The sequence below is a fragment of the Bombina bombina genome, chromosome 3, assembly GCF_027579735.1.
Source record: "Bombina bombina isolate aBomBom1 chromosome 3, aBomBom1.pri, whole genome shotgun sequence".
NCBI lineage: Eukaryota > Metazoa > Chordata > Amphibia > Anura > Bombinatoridae > Bombina > Bombina bombina.
In genome coordinates, this window is record NC_069501.1 from 111,750,296 (window position 1) to 111,767,410 (window position 17,115).

The 17,115-nt window shown below is 38.3% G+C and overlaps 1 protein-coding gene across 1 annotated transcript in view; it reads right to left on the minus strand.

Annotated features, from left to right (window-relative positions):
* Nucleotides 1-17,115, minus strand: part of SON (SON DNA and RNA binding protein) — a gene marked incomplete in the record, with an annotated part of 747,918 nt that overhangs the window by 51,172 nt on the left and 679,631 nt on the right. Inside the window, 2 exon segments of the mRNA XM_053705170.1 lie at nt 4,350-4,497; nt 6,898-7,017. Coding sequence (XP_053561145.1) covers nt 4,350-4,497; nt 6,898-7,017 — 268 coding nt within the window.

Consider the following 17,115-nt stretch of genomic DNA (forward strand, 5'->3'; position numbering starts at 1 on the left):
TATCACATAAATCACATTTATTTAAATGAATGGGAATTCTGGCTTCCCCACATTCAGAACACAGTCTATCTGGTAGTTCAGACATGTTAAACAGGCATAAACTTGATAAGAAAGTACAAAAAACGTTTTGAAATAAAACCGTTACTGTCACTTTAAATCTTAAACTGAACACACTTTATTACTGCAATTGCGAAAAAACATGAAGGAATTGTTCAAAATTCACCAAACTTTCACCACAGTGTCTTAAAGCCTTGAAAAAATTGCACACCAATTTTGGAAGCTTTAACCCTTAAAATAACGGAACCGGAGCCGTTTTAAGCTTTAACCCCTTTACAGTCCCTGGTATCTGCTTTGCTGAGACCCAACCAAACCCAAGGGGAATACGATACCAAATGATGCCTTCAGAAGTCTTTTATAAGTATCAGAGCTCCTCTCACATGCGACTGCATGCCATGCCTCTCAAAAACAAGTGCGCAACACCGGCGCGAAAATGAGACTCTGCCTATGCTTTGGGAAAGCCCCTAAAGAATAAGGTGTCTAAAACAGTGCCTGCCGATATTATTATATCAAAATACCCAGAATAAATGATTCCTCAAGGCTAAATAAGTGTTAATATCAATCGATTTAGCCCAAAAAATGTCTACAGTCTAAATAAGCCCTTGTGAAGCCCTTATTTACAATCGTAATAAACATGGCTTACCGGATCCCATAGGGAAAATGACAGCTTCCAGCATTACATCGTCTTGTTAGAATGTGTCATACCTCAAGCAGCAAAGGACTGCAAACTGTTCCCCCAACTGAAGTTAATGCTCTCAACAGTCCTGTGTGGAACAGCCATGGATTTTAGTTACGGTTGCTAAAATCATTTTCCTCATACAAACAGAATTCTTCATCTCTTTTCTGTTTCTGAGTAAATAGTACGTACCAGCACTATTTGAAAATAACAAACTCTTGATTGAATAATGAAAAACTACAGTTAAACACTAAAAAACTCTAAGCCATCTCCGTGGAGATGTTGCCTGTACAACGGCAAAGAGAATGACTGGGGTAGGCGGAGCCTAGGAGGGATCATGTGACCAGCTTTGCTGGGCTCTTTGCCATTTCCTGTTGGGGAAGAGAATATCCCACAAGTAAGGATGACGCCGTGGACCGGACACACCTATGTTGGAGAAAAGATCCTTTTCCACCTGAAATATCAGATATTCTTTCTGCCAGGCCAGGACAAAAAAAAGGTTGAACCCTTGTAAGGAAGCACCAGAAGCTTAGACTTGCCAGACATCTTGGCCCCCAATCGAATAATTTGCATGTTAGCATCATAAATAAAGGAATTAGCTAGTTTAAGAACATTAATCCTATCTTGAATTTCCTCCAACGGAGTCTCTTCTAAAATAAATTCAGACAAAGCATCACACCAATAAGATACTGCACTTGTTACTGTAGCAATACAAACTGCAGATTGCCATTGAAGACCTTGATGAACATACATCTTCAAATAAGTCTCCAGCTTCTTGTCCATTGGATTCTTAAAAGAGCAACTATTCTCTATAGGGATCGTAGTTCTCTTAGCCAGAGTAGAAATAGCCCCTTCTACTTTAGGCACCATGCACCATGAATTTTTAATGGAGCAACAGCATACATCTTTTTAAAGACAGAAGACGGGGGAAAGGTATCCCTGGCTTCTCCCATTCCTGTGAAATAATCTCTGTCACACAGTCTGGAACAGGAAACACCCCCACTGAGGAAGGAACATCAAAGAATTTATTAAGTTTACTAGATTTCTTAGGATTAACCACGACAGGAGAGTTTGAGTTGTCTAGAATAGCCAATACCTCCTTTAATAATACACCACAAAGGTGTTCAAACTTCTTCAACCTCAGACAAAGGATTTACACTGTCAGAATCTGAGTTTTCACTCTTTAGAAGCTACCGAGGTAACGTCCTCCCCAGGGTTATGAGGTCAACCTGCATAGCAGCAGCTGAAACAGACACCTTACTCTCTGATAAATGATGTTTTCCTCTTGCGTTTTCCTAAAACAGGAAAAGCAGATAATGCCAAAGACACAGCAGAAGATATCTGTGCAGCAAAATCAGCAGGCAAATATACTCCACCAGGAGGCTGAGAGGAACTGTAGGGCACTGCATGTGATACCAGAGAGGTTTGGGACGTTTGAGGTGAAAGCTGTGGCATTGCCTGAACAGTCTCATCCTGAGAGACTTTACTAGGCTCAGAGTGCAACAATTTATCTTTACATTGCAAAGTTTAAGCTAAACAAGCAGTATAGAATTGCATAGGCAAAACAAATTTTGTCTCCAGACATAATAAACATTTGTCGCAAGAAACTTTTTCCATGTCCATAATAGCTTCAATAAAAGTTCCCCCCCAAAAAAACCTTTACAGTAAGACTACTGTCACTTTAAGTAGTCTAACTCTCAGAGCAAAAATACGTTAAATGCAGACAGCAAAATAACAGATCTAAGAACCTCTACACCTTAGTACATGCTGAGGTGCCCTACATGACCCCTCAGAAAAATGCAATAACAAGAAACACTGAAAGCCAGCAGATTGTGAGCACCCTCTTCCTAGAGCGGCTGAAACACACACCACCGCTCCGCTCATACACTGAGAACAGAAGCGCAGCGGGTCACATGATCAGCTAAAAAGAAACTGCGCCAAAATCAAAAGCGCACGTTTCTCAGCCAAATGAAAAACAGCTGATAAATCCTCTAGTGATTTAAAGCAACAGCAACTGTGCACACTAACCTACAGAAGCAACATAAAGAAAATAAAAAGACAATGATATATTTTAAAAAATACTCAGCCTCACAAAAACACCAAATGAGCCCCATACATATATGTGAAAAGGAATCCTCCCCCACATGTACAAAGAGATCAACCTCCTTAGTCTCGGTCACAAAATAAGTGCCTGCATCATGCAAATAGAAAATCCTTAATAAAGGTTTAAACGTATCCCAATAAAATAAAGCGGCAGAATCCTGTAAAGTGCAAGTCTCCATACCTAGAAGACAAAAATCACTTAACCTGCAATCTAACTGTCCAGCAGGAAGACAGCTCACAAGGCGTGAAAGAACATATACTCCTTACAGAGACTTGTAGAAAAAAGAAAGAACAGAGTAACCTAACTCCGGCTTTCTATACCTAGGGCAGCAATATGTTAGGAAACAAAGTAAGCACAACCTCACAACTGCTTAAAAGGCACCACTACTCTACTGCAGAGATTGATGTGGACTAAGCTAAACCCAAGCAAAATCCTTGCTTGCAGGGAAAAGGAATTCATTTATTCAGACATCAAACTTCACCTGCTCCATTAACAGAGGCAAAGAGAATGACTGGGGATTATGGGTAGGGGAGTGATACTTAGCCTTTGCTGTGGTGTTCTTTGCCTCCTCCTGCTGGCCAGAAGTGATATTCCCACTAGTAATTGAATGACGTTGTGGACTCTCCATATCTTAGGAGAAGAAAGATACCTTGTGTCTGTCACAAGACATTCTTATCTAGCACAATCTATATAATCTTATATCCAGAATAGGATGACTGTATGACTAGTGACATTTAGAAGATTAACCAGCAGTACATTATTGAATTGGCAGCCTTGAGTTTTATTTGTATAGCTCAACTACGTTGAAATATGGTATGGATGTTACAAGATGATTTAAGTGGAGGAAATTACATTGTATCTACGGTGAAAAGGATATGTTTGTTTAATGTCATCTGGTTGGAATATGTAGAAAGTATGGTTGGTTATGTAATTTTTTTATTATTTCTATTTAAATAAAATCCACCCTACCTTATAATAATATTACTTTGCTCTCAAATGTTTAAAGGGAAACTAAACAATTTTTTTCTTTCATGATTCAGATAGAGCAGGCGATTTTAAGCAACTTTCTAATTTACTCCTATTATAAATTTTTCTTTGTTCTCTTGCTATCTTTATTTAAAAAGCAGGAATGTGATGCATAGGAGCCGGCCCATTTTTTATTGAGAACCTGGGTTATGCTTGCTTATTGGTGGGTAAATGTAAGCCTTCAATAAGCAAGCGCTATCCATGGTGCTGAACCTAAAATGGTCTGGCAGCTAAAATTAACATTCCTGCTTTTAAAATAAAGATAGCAAGAGAACGAAGAAAATTTGATAACAGGAGTAAATTAGAAAGTTGATTAAAATGTCATGCTCTATCTGAATCGTGAAATATTTTTTTTGGGTTCAGTGTCCCTTTAATTGATTTACCAGTAACAAAAAATAATTAAATAAAAAGAAAACATATATAAAAAAAGAAAGAAAAAAAAAAGAAAATAGAAAAAGAAACCAGCAGCCGCTATACAGGTCTCACCTTTCCGGTCAGTCTTAAAATCAACAAGAATTGGATTAACGTTTCCCTCTTTAAATCTGCCAAGACCATCTCCTTCTTTCCATCCCATTTTACGCATGAGAGCGGCTCCTTTTCCTCCAGTTACTGGAGCGGCTTTGAGAAACTGATCCTTTTGAAAAAATGAAGGAAGAAAAGGAGACAAAACAGAAGGAAACATGCATTTAGATTGTGGTTTAAATTTAGCAACTGAAGATTTCATTTATGTACTTAACTACAAGAAACAAATATATACCGCTAACTCCCTGAATGTTAGAACTATTGATATATATATATATGTATGACACAAAATAAATATACTCTTTTTTTAATATCATTATTGTAAGGCTGAATAAATTAATAAAAACTATGTATTTTTTTTCTACTGATAATGCTTTAAGAAAGACAATAAAAACTTTGAAAACTGTTAAAAAAAGTAACAAATTGGTTCTACTGATTAATAACAGTGCCGGTTAAAAAAAAAGATATATTTTTAATGTTGAGAATGAGAGAAACGTTAACAGAACTCAAGCTGCAAAATGTATCACAATTGTAAAAACTCCTTAATAATTACCTACCTATGCCTCTGGCTGCAGTGTTGTGAGAGCAGGAAGTGACCGTGGCATGATGGCAGCTACAAGGATTTGACCCTGCAACAAGTTTCCATATAGAGCAGTGAAAGTTCACAGGTTACCCTGTGAACAGTCACCTCTCTGGTATCCCCAGTTCTAACCCAAATAAAAAGAAGCCCTACCTTGATTCTGAACACTTAAATACTCATTTTCAGATAATCTTGCACACAGCAGTACAGTACTGTGAAATAATGTGAACACATTTATTGCCCCAAATTAGCAGTTTATCTAGCAAACATTCTAACAACATACAAACATGAATCTGTGAAATAGAATGACTGTAGACTAGGCTTCACCATTGATTTCATTAGATTGACAGTCTCAGACCTGTTATGTTCAATTATCTTGGAATGACCTGGATGTACATATCCAAGAAGGTGCTGAGTTTGTGGCTGCCAAACGTTACACACCTAGAAGGTGTTTACTTACGAGTTCCATCCGCCCTCTCTTTTCCCGGAAACTTTCATAAGAGAAAGGCAACCATGCTGAGTATGATACAAACCCCAGCCAAAGTCACACCGGAAACCGATTCCTCTTTTGTACCTGCTTTGTAATGACAGAATTTTCAGCATCAACTTCTGTTTCATTGTACCTGGAGGAGCTCATGCAATGCAGTTATCTAACACAGATCAGGACTGTGAATTGAACAGAAACTGCATTGCACTCTCCTTTGGCCACAAAGTATATTCAGTTCACATGATATAAAACAGAAACGTTCCAATCAACAGAAATTTACATGAAATTCAAATAATAAAGTCACAATGTTGTGGAACAGGCTTTGTGATCAATTTCTAAGGAACATGTAGAGAGATTTTTATCTTTAAAATCTTGGGAGATCTATTAGGAACCGCCAACTGAAAGAATATAAAAATAAGTGACTTTGCAGAACCAAATTCTGTCAGATTAATGGCTATGCATGGGGCCCACAATTTACTTTTTTACTTAGAAACCGGTTTAACTCAACCAGATAGTTTGTAGAATTAAAATTTCTCCAAATGGTGAAAATCAGCATCTAACAGTATGCAGAGGGGAAAGCCAATGCCGAAGCAGATGTCCACTGAAGACCTTTGGCCGATGAAGAGATCTGAATCTTGAAGAATCTAATGGCGCTTGACATCAGCTCATCGTGTGAATCCTCTGAAGAGTCAATGGTGGCGTTTTCATACTTGTGTGTTATCCCCCCTAAGAGAATCAAAGGCTTATCCACTTCTCTGTATACCAATATATGCTGCATTTCACCATAAGGCTATATCTTTACTTGTCTGTATCAATGGGCTAATAAATATTAATTGGTTGAGATGTTATGTAGAGCAGTGAACAGTAAACATGTATTACTGCTAAAGCATCCTGCCTATTTATTCATATTAAAGATGCCCCAATCACATCTTTTCATTTTTACCAGTATAAAAGTAATTAGTGATTACAAAAATTAAGCTTATCAAATTCAACAAACCAGAATAAATTAACCAATAATAAAATTTGTAATCCATTAATATTTTTTTGCCCCAGTTGCAAAGACCAAACAAAAATGAAGAAACATACTTGCTGGAATGTTTCTGTTTTAGTAATCTATGAAATGATTACACCATTGAAAGTACATTGAAACAGATCAATTTGGGGGAAAACACTAAAAACTACATTGTAACATGATATACAGACCGCTCAAAACAAAAAACTAAAACCAAACACATTTTAGACTCTAAAGCAAAGGCTATAGTGTGTATATATGTGTGTACATACATGTGTGCGGTGTTCTTTGTTTGGCTGTATTTTATATGCAAGACATGTATCTATGTGAAACTGTATAGTAGTTAAATGTAGGGAAATCAAGAACTAGCTACCTGTGAATTATTTTCTGTACAATACAAAGAAGGCGACTTTTCTACTTCTATGGCATATACCTTTTTAAACCAAGCCTGTGGACCACTGTTGCTGATCTCGTCTGCAGTCAGGACTTGTGCACCAGTGCTTCCTGTGAAGTAGCCTGGAATTGCTGAAGAGTGATGGGCCCAGACATCAATCTAAACATGGAGTGAAATATATATTAAGCGCCAGCTCTACTTAGTCTTTATATAGGTCAAGACAGGAAAGAAAATACAAATTATGCACCAATTAAGAATTCTTACTGCATTAAAGAGACATGAAACCCAAAAATTGTCTCTCCTGATTCAGATAGAGCAAGTTATTTTAAACAACTTTCCAATTTACTTCTTTTTTTAATTTTGCTTCATTCTCTTGATTTCCTTTACTGAAGGTGCAGCAATGCACTACTGCAAACCAGCTGAACACATCAGTAACCCAATGGCAAGATGTTTTCAACAAAGGATAACAAGAGAACTAAGCATATTAGATACTAGAAGCAAATTGAAAAGAAAGAAAAACTAAGTTTTAATTCAAACTTCACAGAAGCAAATTGAAAAGTTGCTTAAAATTGTATGCTGTATCTGAATCATGAAAGAACATTTTTAGGTTTCATGTCCCTTTAAATAGAATACAACGACATTTCAGGCAACAATGTGACCCCTTCCCCAGACTTATAATAGTAACATATCGCCTTTTTTTTTTTTTTTTACTTAATTCTGATAAATGCTGTCTGAATGTGCAACCTGTTACTGAATTTTCAATTTAAGTGGGAGTGCCTTTCTATACAGGACAGTTAAATGCTACTATATGTTAGAGCAAACAAAACATAATTTATGTAAGAACTTACCTGATAAATTCATTTCTTTCATATTGGCAAGAGTCCATGAGCTAGTGACGTATGGGATATACATTCCTACCAGGAGGGGCAAAGTTTCCCAAACCTCAAAATGCCTATAAATACACCCCTCACCACACCCACAATTCAGTTTAACGAATAGCCAAGAAGTGGGGTGATAAGAAAGGAGCGAAAGCATCAACAAGGAATTGGAATAATTGTGCTTTATACAAAAAAATCATAACCACCACAAAAAGGGTGGGCCTCATGGACTCTTGCCAATATGAAAGAAATTAATTTATCAGGTAAGTTCTTACATAAATTATGTTTTCTTTCATGTAATTGGCAAGAGTCCATGAGCTAGTGACGTATGGGATAGCAGATACCCAAGATGTGGAACTTCCACGCAAGAGTCACTAGAGAGGGAGGGATTAAATAAAGACAGCCAATTCCGCTGAAAAAATAATCCATAACCCAAATCAAAAAGTTTTAATCTTAAAATGAAAAAAAAACCCTGAAATTATAAGCAGAAGAATCAAACTGAAACAGCTGCCTGAAGTACTTTTCTACCAAAAACTGCTACAGAAGAAGAAAAAACATCAAAATGGTAGAATTTAGTAAAAGTATGCAAAGAAGACCAAGTTGCTGCTTTGCAAATCTGATCAACAGAAGCTTCATTCTTAAAAGCCCAGGAAGTAGAAACTGACCTAGTAGAATGAGCCGTAATCCTTTGAGGTGGGGATTTACCTGACTCCACATAAGCATGATGAATCAAAGACTTTAACCAAGATGCCAAAGAAATGGCAGAAGCCTTCTGGCCTTTCCTAGAACCAGAAAAGACAACAAATAGACTAGAAGTCTTCCTGAAATCTTTAGTAGCTTCAACATAATATTTCAAAGCTCTAACTACATCCAAAGAATGTAAAGATCTCTCCAGAGAATTTTTAGGATTAGGACACAAAAAAGGGACAACAATTTCTCTACTAATGTTGTTAGAATTCACAACTTTAGGTAAAAAATTAAATGAAGTCCGCAACACCGCCTTATCCTGATGAAAAACCAGAAAAGGAGATTCACAAGAAAGAGCAGATAATTCAAACTCTTCTAGCAGAAGAGATGGCCAAAAGGAATAAAACTTTCCAAGAAAGTAATTTAATATCCAGAGAATGCATAGGTTCAAACGGAGGAGCCTGTAAAGCCCTCAGAACCAAATTAAGACTCCAAGGAGGAGAAATAGACTTAATGACAGGCTTAATACGAACCAAAGCCTGTACAAAACAATGAATATCAGGATGATTAGCAATTTTTCTGTGAAAAAGTACAGAAAGAGCAAAGATTTGTCCTTTCAAGGAACTTGCAGACAAACCTTTTTCCAAACCATCCTGAAGAAACTGTAAAATTCTAGGAATTCTAAAAGAATGCCAAGAGAATTTATGAGAAGAACACCAAGAAATGTAAGTCTTCCAAACTCGGTAATAGATCTTTCTAGACACAGATTTACGAGCCTGTAATATAGTATTAATCACTGAATCAGAGAAACCTCTATGACTAAGTATTAAGCGTTCAATCTCCATACCTTCAAGTTTAATGATTTGAGATCCTGATGGAAAAATGGGCCTTGAGATAGAAGGTCTGGTCTTAACGGAAGTGTCCAAGGTTGGCAACTGGCCATCCGAACGAGATCCGCATACCAAAACCTGTGTGGCCATGCTGGAGCCACAAGCAGTACAAACGAACGCTCCATTAAGATTTTTTAAATGACTTTTGGAAGAAGAACTAGAGGCGGAAAGATATAAGCAGGTTGATAATTCCAAGGAAGTGACAACGCGTCCACCGCTTCCTCCTGAGGATCCCTGGATCTGGACAGATACCTGGGAAGTTTCTTGTTTAGATGAGAGGCCATCAGATCTATTTCTGGAAGTCCCCAGATTTGAACAATCTGAAGAAAAACCTCTGGGTGAAGAGACCATTCGCACGGATGTAACGTCTGGCGACTGAGATAATCCGGTTCCCAATTGTCTATACCTGTGATGTGAACCGCAGATATTAGACAGGAGCTGGATTCCGCCCATACAAGTATCCGAGATACTTCTTTCATAGCCTGAGGACTTGAGTCCCCCATTGATGATTGACATATGCCACGGTTGTGACATAGTCTGTCTGAAAACAAATAAACGATTCTCTCTTCAGAAGAGGCCAGAACTGAAGAGCTCTGAAAATCGCACGGAGTTCGAAAATGTTGATTGGTAATCTCGCCTCCTGAGATTCCCAAACCCCCTGCGCTGTCAGAGATCCCCATACAGCTCCCCAACCTGAAAGACTCGCATCCGTTGAGATCACAGTCCAGTTTGGACGAACAAAAGAGGCCCCTTGAATTAAACGATGGTGATCCAACCACCAAGTCAGAGAAAATCGAACATTGGGATTTAAGGATATTAATTGTGATATCTTTGTATAATCCCTGCACCATTGGTTCAGCATACAAAGCTGGAGAGGTCTCATGTGAAAACGAGCAAAAGGGATCGCGTCCGATGCAGCAGTCATGAGACCTAGAATTTCCATGCACAAAGCTACCGAAGGGAATGATTGAGACTGAAGGTTTCGACAGGCTGAAACTAATTTAAGACGTCTCTTTTCTGTTAGAGACAAAGTCATGGACACAATCTATTTGGAAACCCAAAAAGGTTACCCTTGTCTGAGGAATCAAGGAACTCTTTAGTAAATTGATCCTCCAACCATGTCTTTGAAGAAACAACACAAATTGATTCGTATGAGATTCTGCAGAATGTTAAGACTGAGCAAGTGCCAAGATATCGTCCAAATAAGTAAATACCGCAATACCCTGTTCTCTGATTACAGAGAGAAGGGCACCGAGAAAAGATCATTGGAGCTGTTGCTAGGCCAAATGGAAGAGCAACAAACTGGTAATGCTTGTCTAGAAAAGAGAATCTCAGAAACTGATAGTGATCTGGATGGATAGGAATATGAAGATATGCATCCTGTAAGTCTATTGTAGACATATAATGCCCTTGCTGAACAAAAGGCAGAATAGTCCTTATAGTCACCATTTTGAATGTTGGTATCCTTACATAACGATTCAATATTTTTAGATCCAAAACTGGTCTGAAGGAATTCTTTTGGTACAATGAACAGATTTGAGTAAAACCCTAGACCCCGTTCCTGAACTGGAACTGGCACAATTACCCCAGCCGACTCTAGATCTGAAACACATTTTTGAAACGCCTGAGCCTTTACTGGAATGCGTGAGAGAAAAAAAATCTTCTCACAGGCGGTCTTACCTTGAAACCTATTCTGTACCCTTGTGAAACAATGTTCTGAATCCAAAGACTCTGAATCGAATTGATCCGAACATCTTTGAAAAATCGTAACCTGCCCCCTACCAGCTGTGCTGGAATGAGGGCCGCACCTTCATGCGGATTTAGGAGCTGGTTTTGACTTTCTAAAAGGCTTGGATTTATTCCAGACTGGAGAAGGTTTCCAAACGGAAACTGTTCCTTTAGGGGAAGGGTCAGGCTTTTGTTCCTTATTCTGACGAAAGGAACGAAAACGATTAGCAGCCCTATATTTACCTTTAGATTTTTTTGTCCTTAGGCAAAAAGGCTCCCTTCCCCCAGAGTAACAGTTGAAATTATTGAATCCAACTGAGAACCAAATAATGTATTACCTTGAAAAGAAAGAGAGAGCAACGTTGACTTAGAAGTCATATCTGCATTCCAAGACTTAAGCCATAAAGCTCTTCTAGCTAGAATAGCTAAAGACATATACCTGACATCAATTCTAATGATATCGAAAATGGCATCACAAACAAAATTATTAGCATGTTGAAGAAGTTTAACAATGCTATAAGCATTATGGACTGACACTTTTTGCGCTAAAGCCTCCAACCAGAAGGTGGAAGCTGCAGCAACATCAGCCAAAGAAATAGCAGGTCTAAGAAGATTACCTGAACATAAATAAGCCTTGCTTAGAAAGGATTCAAGCTTCCTATCTAAAGGATCTTTAAAAGAAGTACTATCTGCCGTAGGAATAGTAGTACGTTTAGCAAGAGTAGAGCTAGCCCCATCAACTTTGGGGATTTTCTCCCAAAACTCTAATCTATCAGATGGAAAAGGGTACACTTTCTTAAACCTTGGAGAAGGAGTAAATGAAGTACCCAGACTATTCCATTCCCTAGAAATTACTTCTGAAATAGCATCAGGAACTGGAAAAACTTCTGGAATAACTACATGTGGTTTAAAAACTGAATTTAAACGCTTATTAGTTTTAATATCAAGAGGACTAGACTCCTCCATATCTAATGCAATCAACACTTCTTTAAGTAAAGAACGAATAAACTCCATCTTAAACAAATATGAAGATTTTTCAGTGTCAATATCTGAGGCAGTCTCTTCTGAACCAGATCGATCCTCATCAGAAATAGATAAGTCAGAATGATGGCGGTCATTTAAAAATTCATCTGAAATATGAGAAGTTTTAAAAGACCTCTTACGTTTACTAGAAGGAGGAATAACAGACAGAGCCTTCCGAATAGAATTAGAAACAAATTCTTTTACATTAACAGGAACATTAGAGTTGAAGGAACAACAGGTAATGGATTATTACTAATGGAAATATCTGCGCTTGATAGTTTATCATGACAACTAACACAAACTACAGCCAGAGGAACAGTTACCAAAAGTTTACAACAAATGCACTTAGCTTTGGTAGAACCGACATCAGGCAGCGTCTTTCCAGAAGTAGATTCTGATCCAGGGTCAGGTAGTGACATTTTGCAATATGTAATAGAAAAAACAACATATAAAGCAAAATTATCAAATTCCTTAAATGGCAGTTTCAGGAAGGGGAAAAAATGCAAAGCAAAACAAGCCTCTAGAAACCAGAAGCAACTAAAAAGTGAGACTGAAATAATGTGAAAAAACTGGCGCCAAGTATGACGCCCATATTTTTGGCGCCAAAAACGTCTGCCACACACATACGTCAAAAAATGACGCAACCACGTGAAAACTTCCGGCGTCAACTATGACGCCGGAAATGAAATTTTTGCACCAAAAAAGTCTTGCGCCAAGAATGACGCAATAAATTAAAGCATTTTCTGCACCCACGAGCCTAACAGCCCGCAATTTAGAAAAAAAAGTCAATTGAAAATTTTTAAGGTAAGAAAAAATATCATACATATGCATTTTCCCAAAAAAATGAAACTGACAGTCTGAAAGAAGGAATACTGATTATCCTGAATCATGGCAAATATAAGTTTAACACATATATTTAGAACTTTACATATAAAGTGCCCAACCATAGCTTAGAGTGTCATGAATAGAAATAAGACTTACTTTCCCTAAGACACTCACCTACATATAGTAGATAGCCAAACCAGTACTGAAACGAGAATCAGTAGAGGTAATGGTATATAAGAGTATATCGTCGATCTGAAAAGGGAGGTAGGAGAAGAAATCTCTACGACCGATAACAGAGAACCTATGAAATAGATCCCCTAGAGGAAGACCATGGAATTCAAATAGGCAATACTCTCTTCACATCCCTCTGACATTCACTGCACTCTGAGAGGAAAACTGGGCTTCAGCCTGCTGCGAAGCGCATATCAACGTAGAAATCTAGCACAAACTTTCTTCACCACCTCCATGGGAGGCAAAGTTTGTAAAACTGAATTGTGGGTGTGGTGAGGGGTGTATTTATAGGCATTTTGAGGTTTGGGAAACTTTACCCCTCCTGGTAGGAATGTATATCCCATACGTCACTAGCTCATGGACTCTTGCCAATTACATGAAAGAAATATTGTTTTTGAAGAATACTTTATCTTGGTTCATTCCTTTGTTGCTATAACTGTAATATTAACCTTTTACCACTGTTATGCCATTGTATTCCGTCCAAACGGCACTGGGCTTTAGCGCCGTTAGGACGAAATACAACATCATAGCCGCTGGATGTCCTGAAGCCAACTGAGCTTCCTGGATTTGATCGCGGTCTGGAGGGCGTTCCTAGCATCATAGGAACGCCCCCCAGACCCGATCCCATAATTGAAATCTCGCAATCGTGCATGCGATTTCAATTTGTCTACATCAGAACGTTGTTGCGATGTAGACATTATGTAGACATGATCCTGTTATGACCAAAATGATACACAACACACTTATATAAACACATTTTTTTTTTATCAAATTGGCCCATAGTGATAAGGTCAAACAGTGAAAAACCTAAAACAAAAAAGGTACAAAGAAAGTCTTATCATTTAACAGTCTCAAATCTACCTGGAAATGTAGAAACCCATAAGAAAAGTTATATTTCTTTCAAAGTATGAGGTCTAGTCATCGGTACAAGTAACTGCTTCTCATGACAAACATACATCAGATAATGCTGCAACCACTACAACAACCCTTGTGTACAAAAACATGAAAAACATAATTTATGCTTACCTGATAAAATAATTTATTTCATGGTGGTGAGAGTCCATGATCCATTACTCCTGGGAATTACTCTTCCCTACCACTAGGAGGAGGCAAAGATTCTTAAACTCCAAGAGCTCTATAAAACCCCTCCTCACAATTAAGTCAGTCTAACATATAGCCAAACTAAAGTTGGTAGGAAAAGAAATAAGAGGATAAAATAAAAGGAACCCGGGAAAAAAGATGCATAAAAAAAAACACACAACAGGGTTGGGTTTTGTGGACTCTCACCACCAGGAAATAAATCAGGTAAGCATAAATTATGTTTTCTTTGATACAGGTGGTGAGAGTCTACAATCATTTACTATTGGGAACTAATAACCAAAGCTGTAAGATTTAAAAAACATAATTTTTCACTGAAAAACTAAATCCACAACCCCACAAGAACCCAAAAGGGGCTTTGTTTTTGTAATGTACTTAAAATGTAATCAACAGGCAAAAAAATCAAGCTGAGACAACTGCCTGAAAGGCTTTCCAACCAAAGGCTGCCTTAGAAGAAGGAAAAACATAAAAATGGTAGAATTTAGTAAATGTATGCATAAAAGACCAAGCAGCAGCTTTGCAAATTTGGTCAACTGAAGCCTCATTCTTGAAAGCCCAAAAAGTGGCAACTGATCTTGTAGAATGAGAAGTAAATCCATTTTTCTGGAGGCTAACGACATACGAATCAAAAGTTTTAACCAAGAGGCCAAAAAAACAGCATAAACTATCTGGGCTCCATGTACTAAGCTGCAAAAGGTGCTCTGGAACCCTTGCAGGGCAGGTTCGCATATGCAAGCCTGCTTCCCGCAATGTAAGAAGCAGCAGTCATTAGAACGCTGCTTCTTACACTCTACGCTACCTCTGAGGTGGCGAGGAGAAATCACTGAGAGCTTGCTCGCTCTTGGTGATTGACAGTCCCAATTGCATGACAGAAGGTATGGGCATTACAGGCTAACTTGAGCGTGCAATGATACATATGGGCAGCGGATCCTGTTCGTCCACCGGCTGTATGTTGCGAAGGCAAGCGGACAACTTCTCAAGTTGAGAAGCTTGTCTGCTCGACCTTTAATACATGGGGCATCGGTGTGCTTTTCTAGAACCAGAGAAGTTAACAAACTAAAAATTTGTCTGAAATCCTTAGTAGCATCAATATAACACTTCAATGCTCTAACCACATCCAAACTATGCAAAGATCTCTCTGAAGTATTCTTGGGATTAGGACACAAAGATGGGACATTCATTTCCCTACTGATATTGTAAGAGACAACTTTAGGCAAGAAATCAAATGTTGTCCTTAAGACAGCCTTATCCTGATGAAAGATAAGATAAGGAGGGTCACAAGAAAGAGCAGACAATTCAGAAACTCATCTAGAAGAAGAGATAACCAAAAAGAAAAAAAAAACCTTCCAAGAAAGAAGCTTAATATCCACTTTATACATAGACGCAAAAGAAGAAGTCTATACACCAAGCAATAAAACCTTCCAGACCTTATGATAAATATTCCTAGTCACAGCTTTAAGAGCCTGGATTAAAGCTTCAATCGCAGAAACTAAAAAAAACTCTATGCGTAAGAACTCACCGTTCAATCTCCATGCCATCAAGCTTAGAGATTTGAGCTCTTGCTGGAAAAACGGACCTTGAGACAGAAGGTCTGGTCAAAGCGAAAGAGGCCAAGGAGGACAAATTGTACATCTGAACAAGTTCTGCAAACCAAATCCTGCGAGGTAAATGTGAGGCAATTAGGATTACTGACTATTTCGCTAGCCTTATCTTGGAAATCCCTCTGGGAAGAAGAACCCGAGGAGGAAACAGATTATCAAGCTGAAATGACCAATGAGCTACGAAAGCATCAACAAACTCTGCCTGAGGATCCCTGGACCTCACAAAGTACCCGGGAAGTTTGTTGTTCAAACTAGAAGCCATCAGATCTATCTCTGAGAGACTACGAAGATCCACAATCTGACTGAACACATCCTGGTGAAGAGACCATTCCCATGGATGCAGAGACTGATTGGCTAAGAAAATCTGCTTCCCAGTTGTTCATTCATGGAATATGAACTGTAGAGACTAGACAGGAATTTACTTTTGCCCATGAGAGAATTTGAGACACTTCCCTCATTGCTAGGGAACTGTGTTACCCCCTGATGATTGTTATAAGCCACTGCTGCGACATTGCCTGATTGAAAGTGGAGATCAGACTCCCTTTTAAACAGAGGCCAAGTCTGAAGAACCCTGAAAATAGCACAGCGTTCTAGAACATGTATTGGCAAACCTTGCCTCCCGAGGAGTTCAAACCCTTTAAAGGGACAGTCAAGTCCAAAAAAAAACGTTCATGATTCAAACAGGGCATGTCCTTTTAAACAAGTTTCCAATTTACTTTTATCACCAATTTTGCTTTGTACTCTTGGTATTCTTAGTTGAAGGTTAAACCTAGGAGGTTCATATGCTAATTTCTTAGACCTTGAAGGCCGCCTCTAATCTGAAAGCATTTTGACAGTTTTTCATCACTAGAGGGCATTAGTTCATGTGTTTCACATAGAGAACATTGAGCTCACGCATGTGTATTTACCGAGGACTGATTGGATAAAATGCAAGTTTGTCAAATGAACTGAAATAAGGGGGCAGTCTGCAGAGGCTTAGATACAAGGTAATTACAGAGGTAAAACGTGTATTATTATAACTGTTTGTTATGCAAAACTGGGGAATGGATAATAAAGGGATAATCTATCGTTTTAAACAACAAAAATTCTGGTGTTGACTGTCCCTTTGAGCTCTCAGAGAACCCCAAACAGCTTCCCATCTTAAAAGACTTGCATCTGTAGTGATCACAATCCAGGTTGGACGAGGAAAACTGATGATATAGCCACCAACTCAGAGACTGACTTGTACTGTGATTCAGAACAATCTTGTGAGACTGCTATGTATGATCCCTGCATGACCGACGAAGCATACAAAGC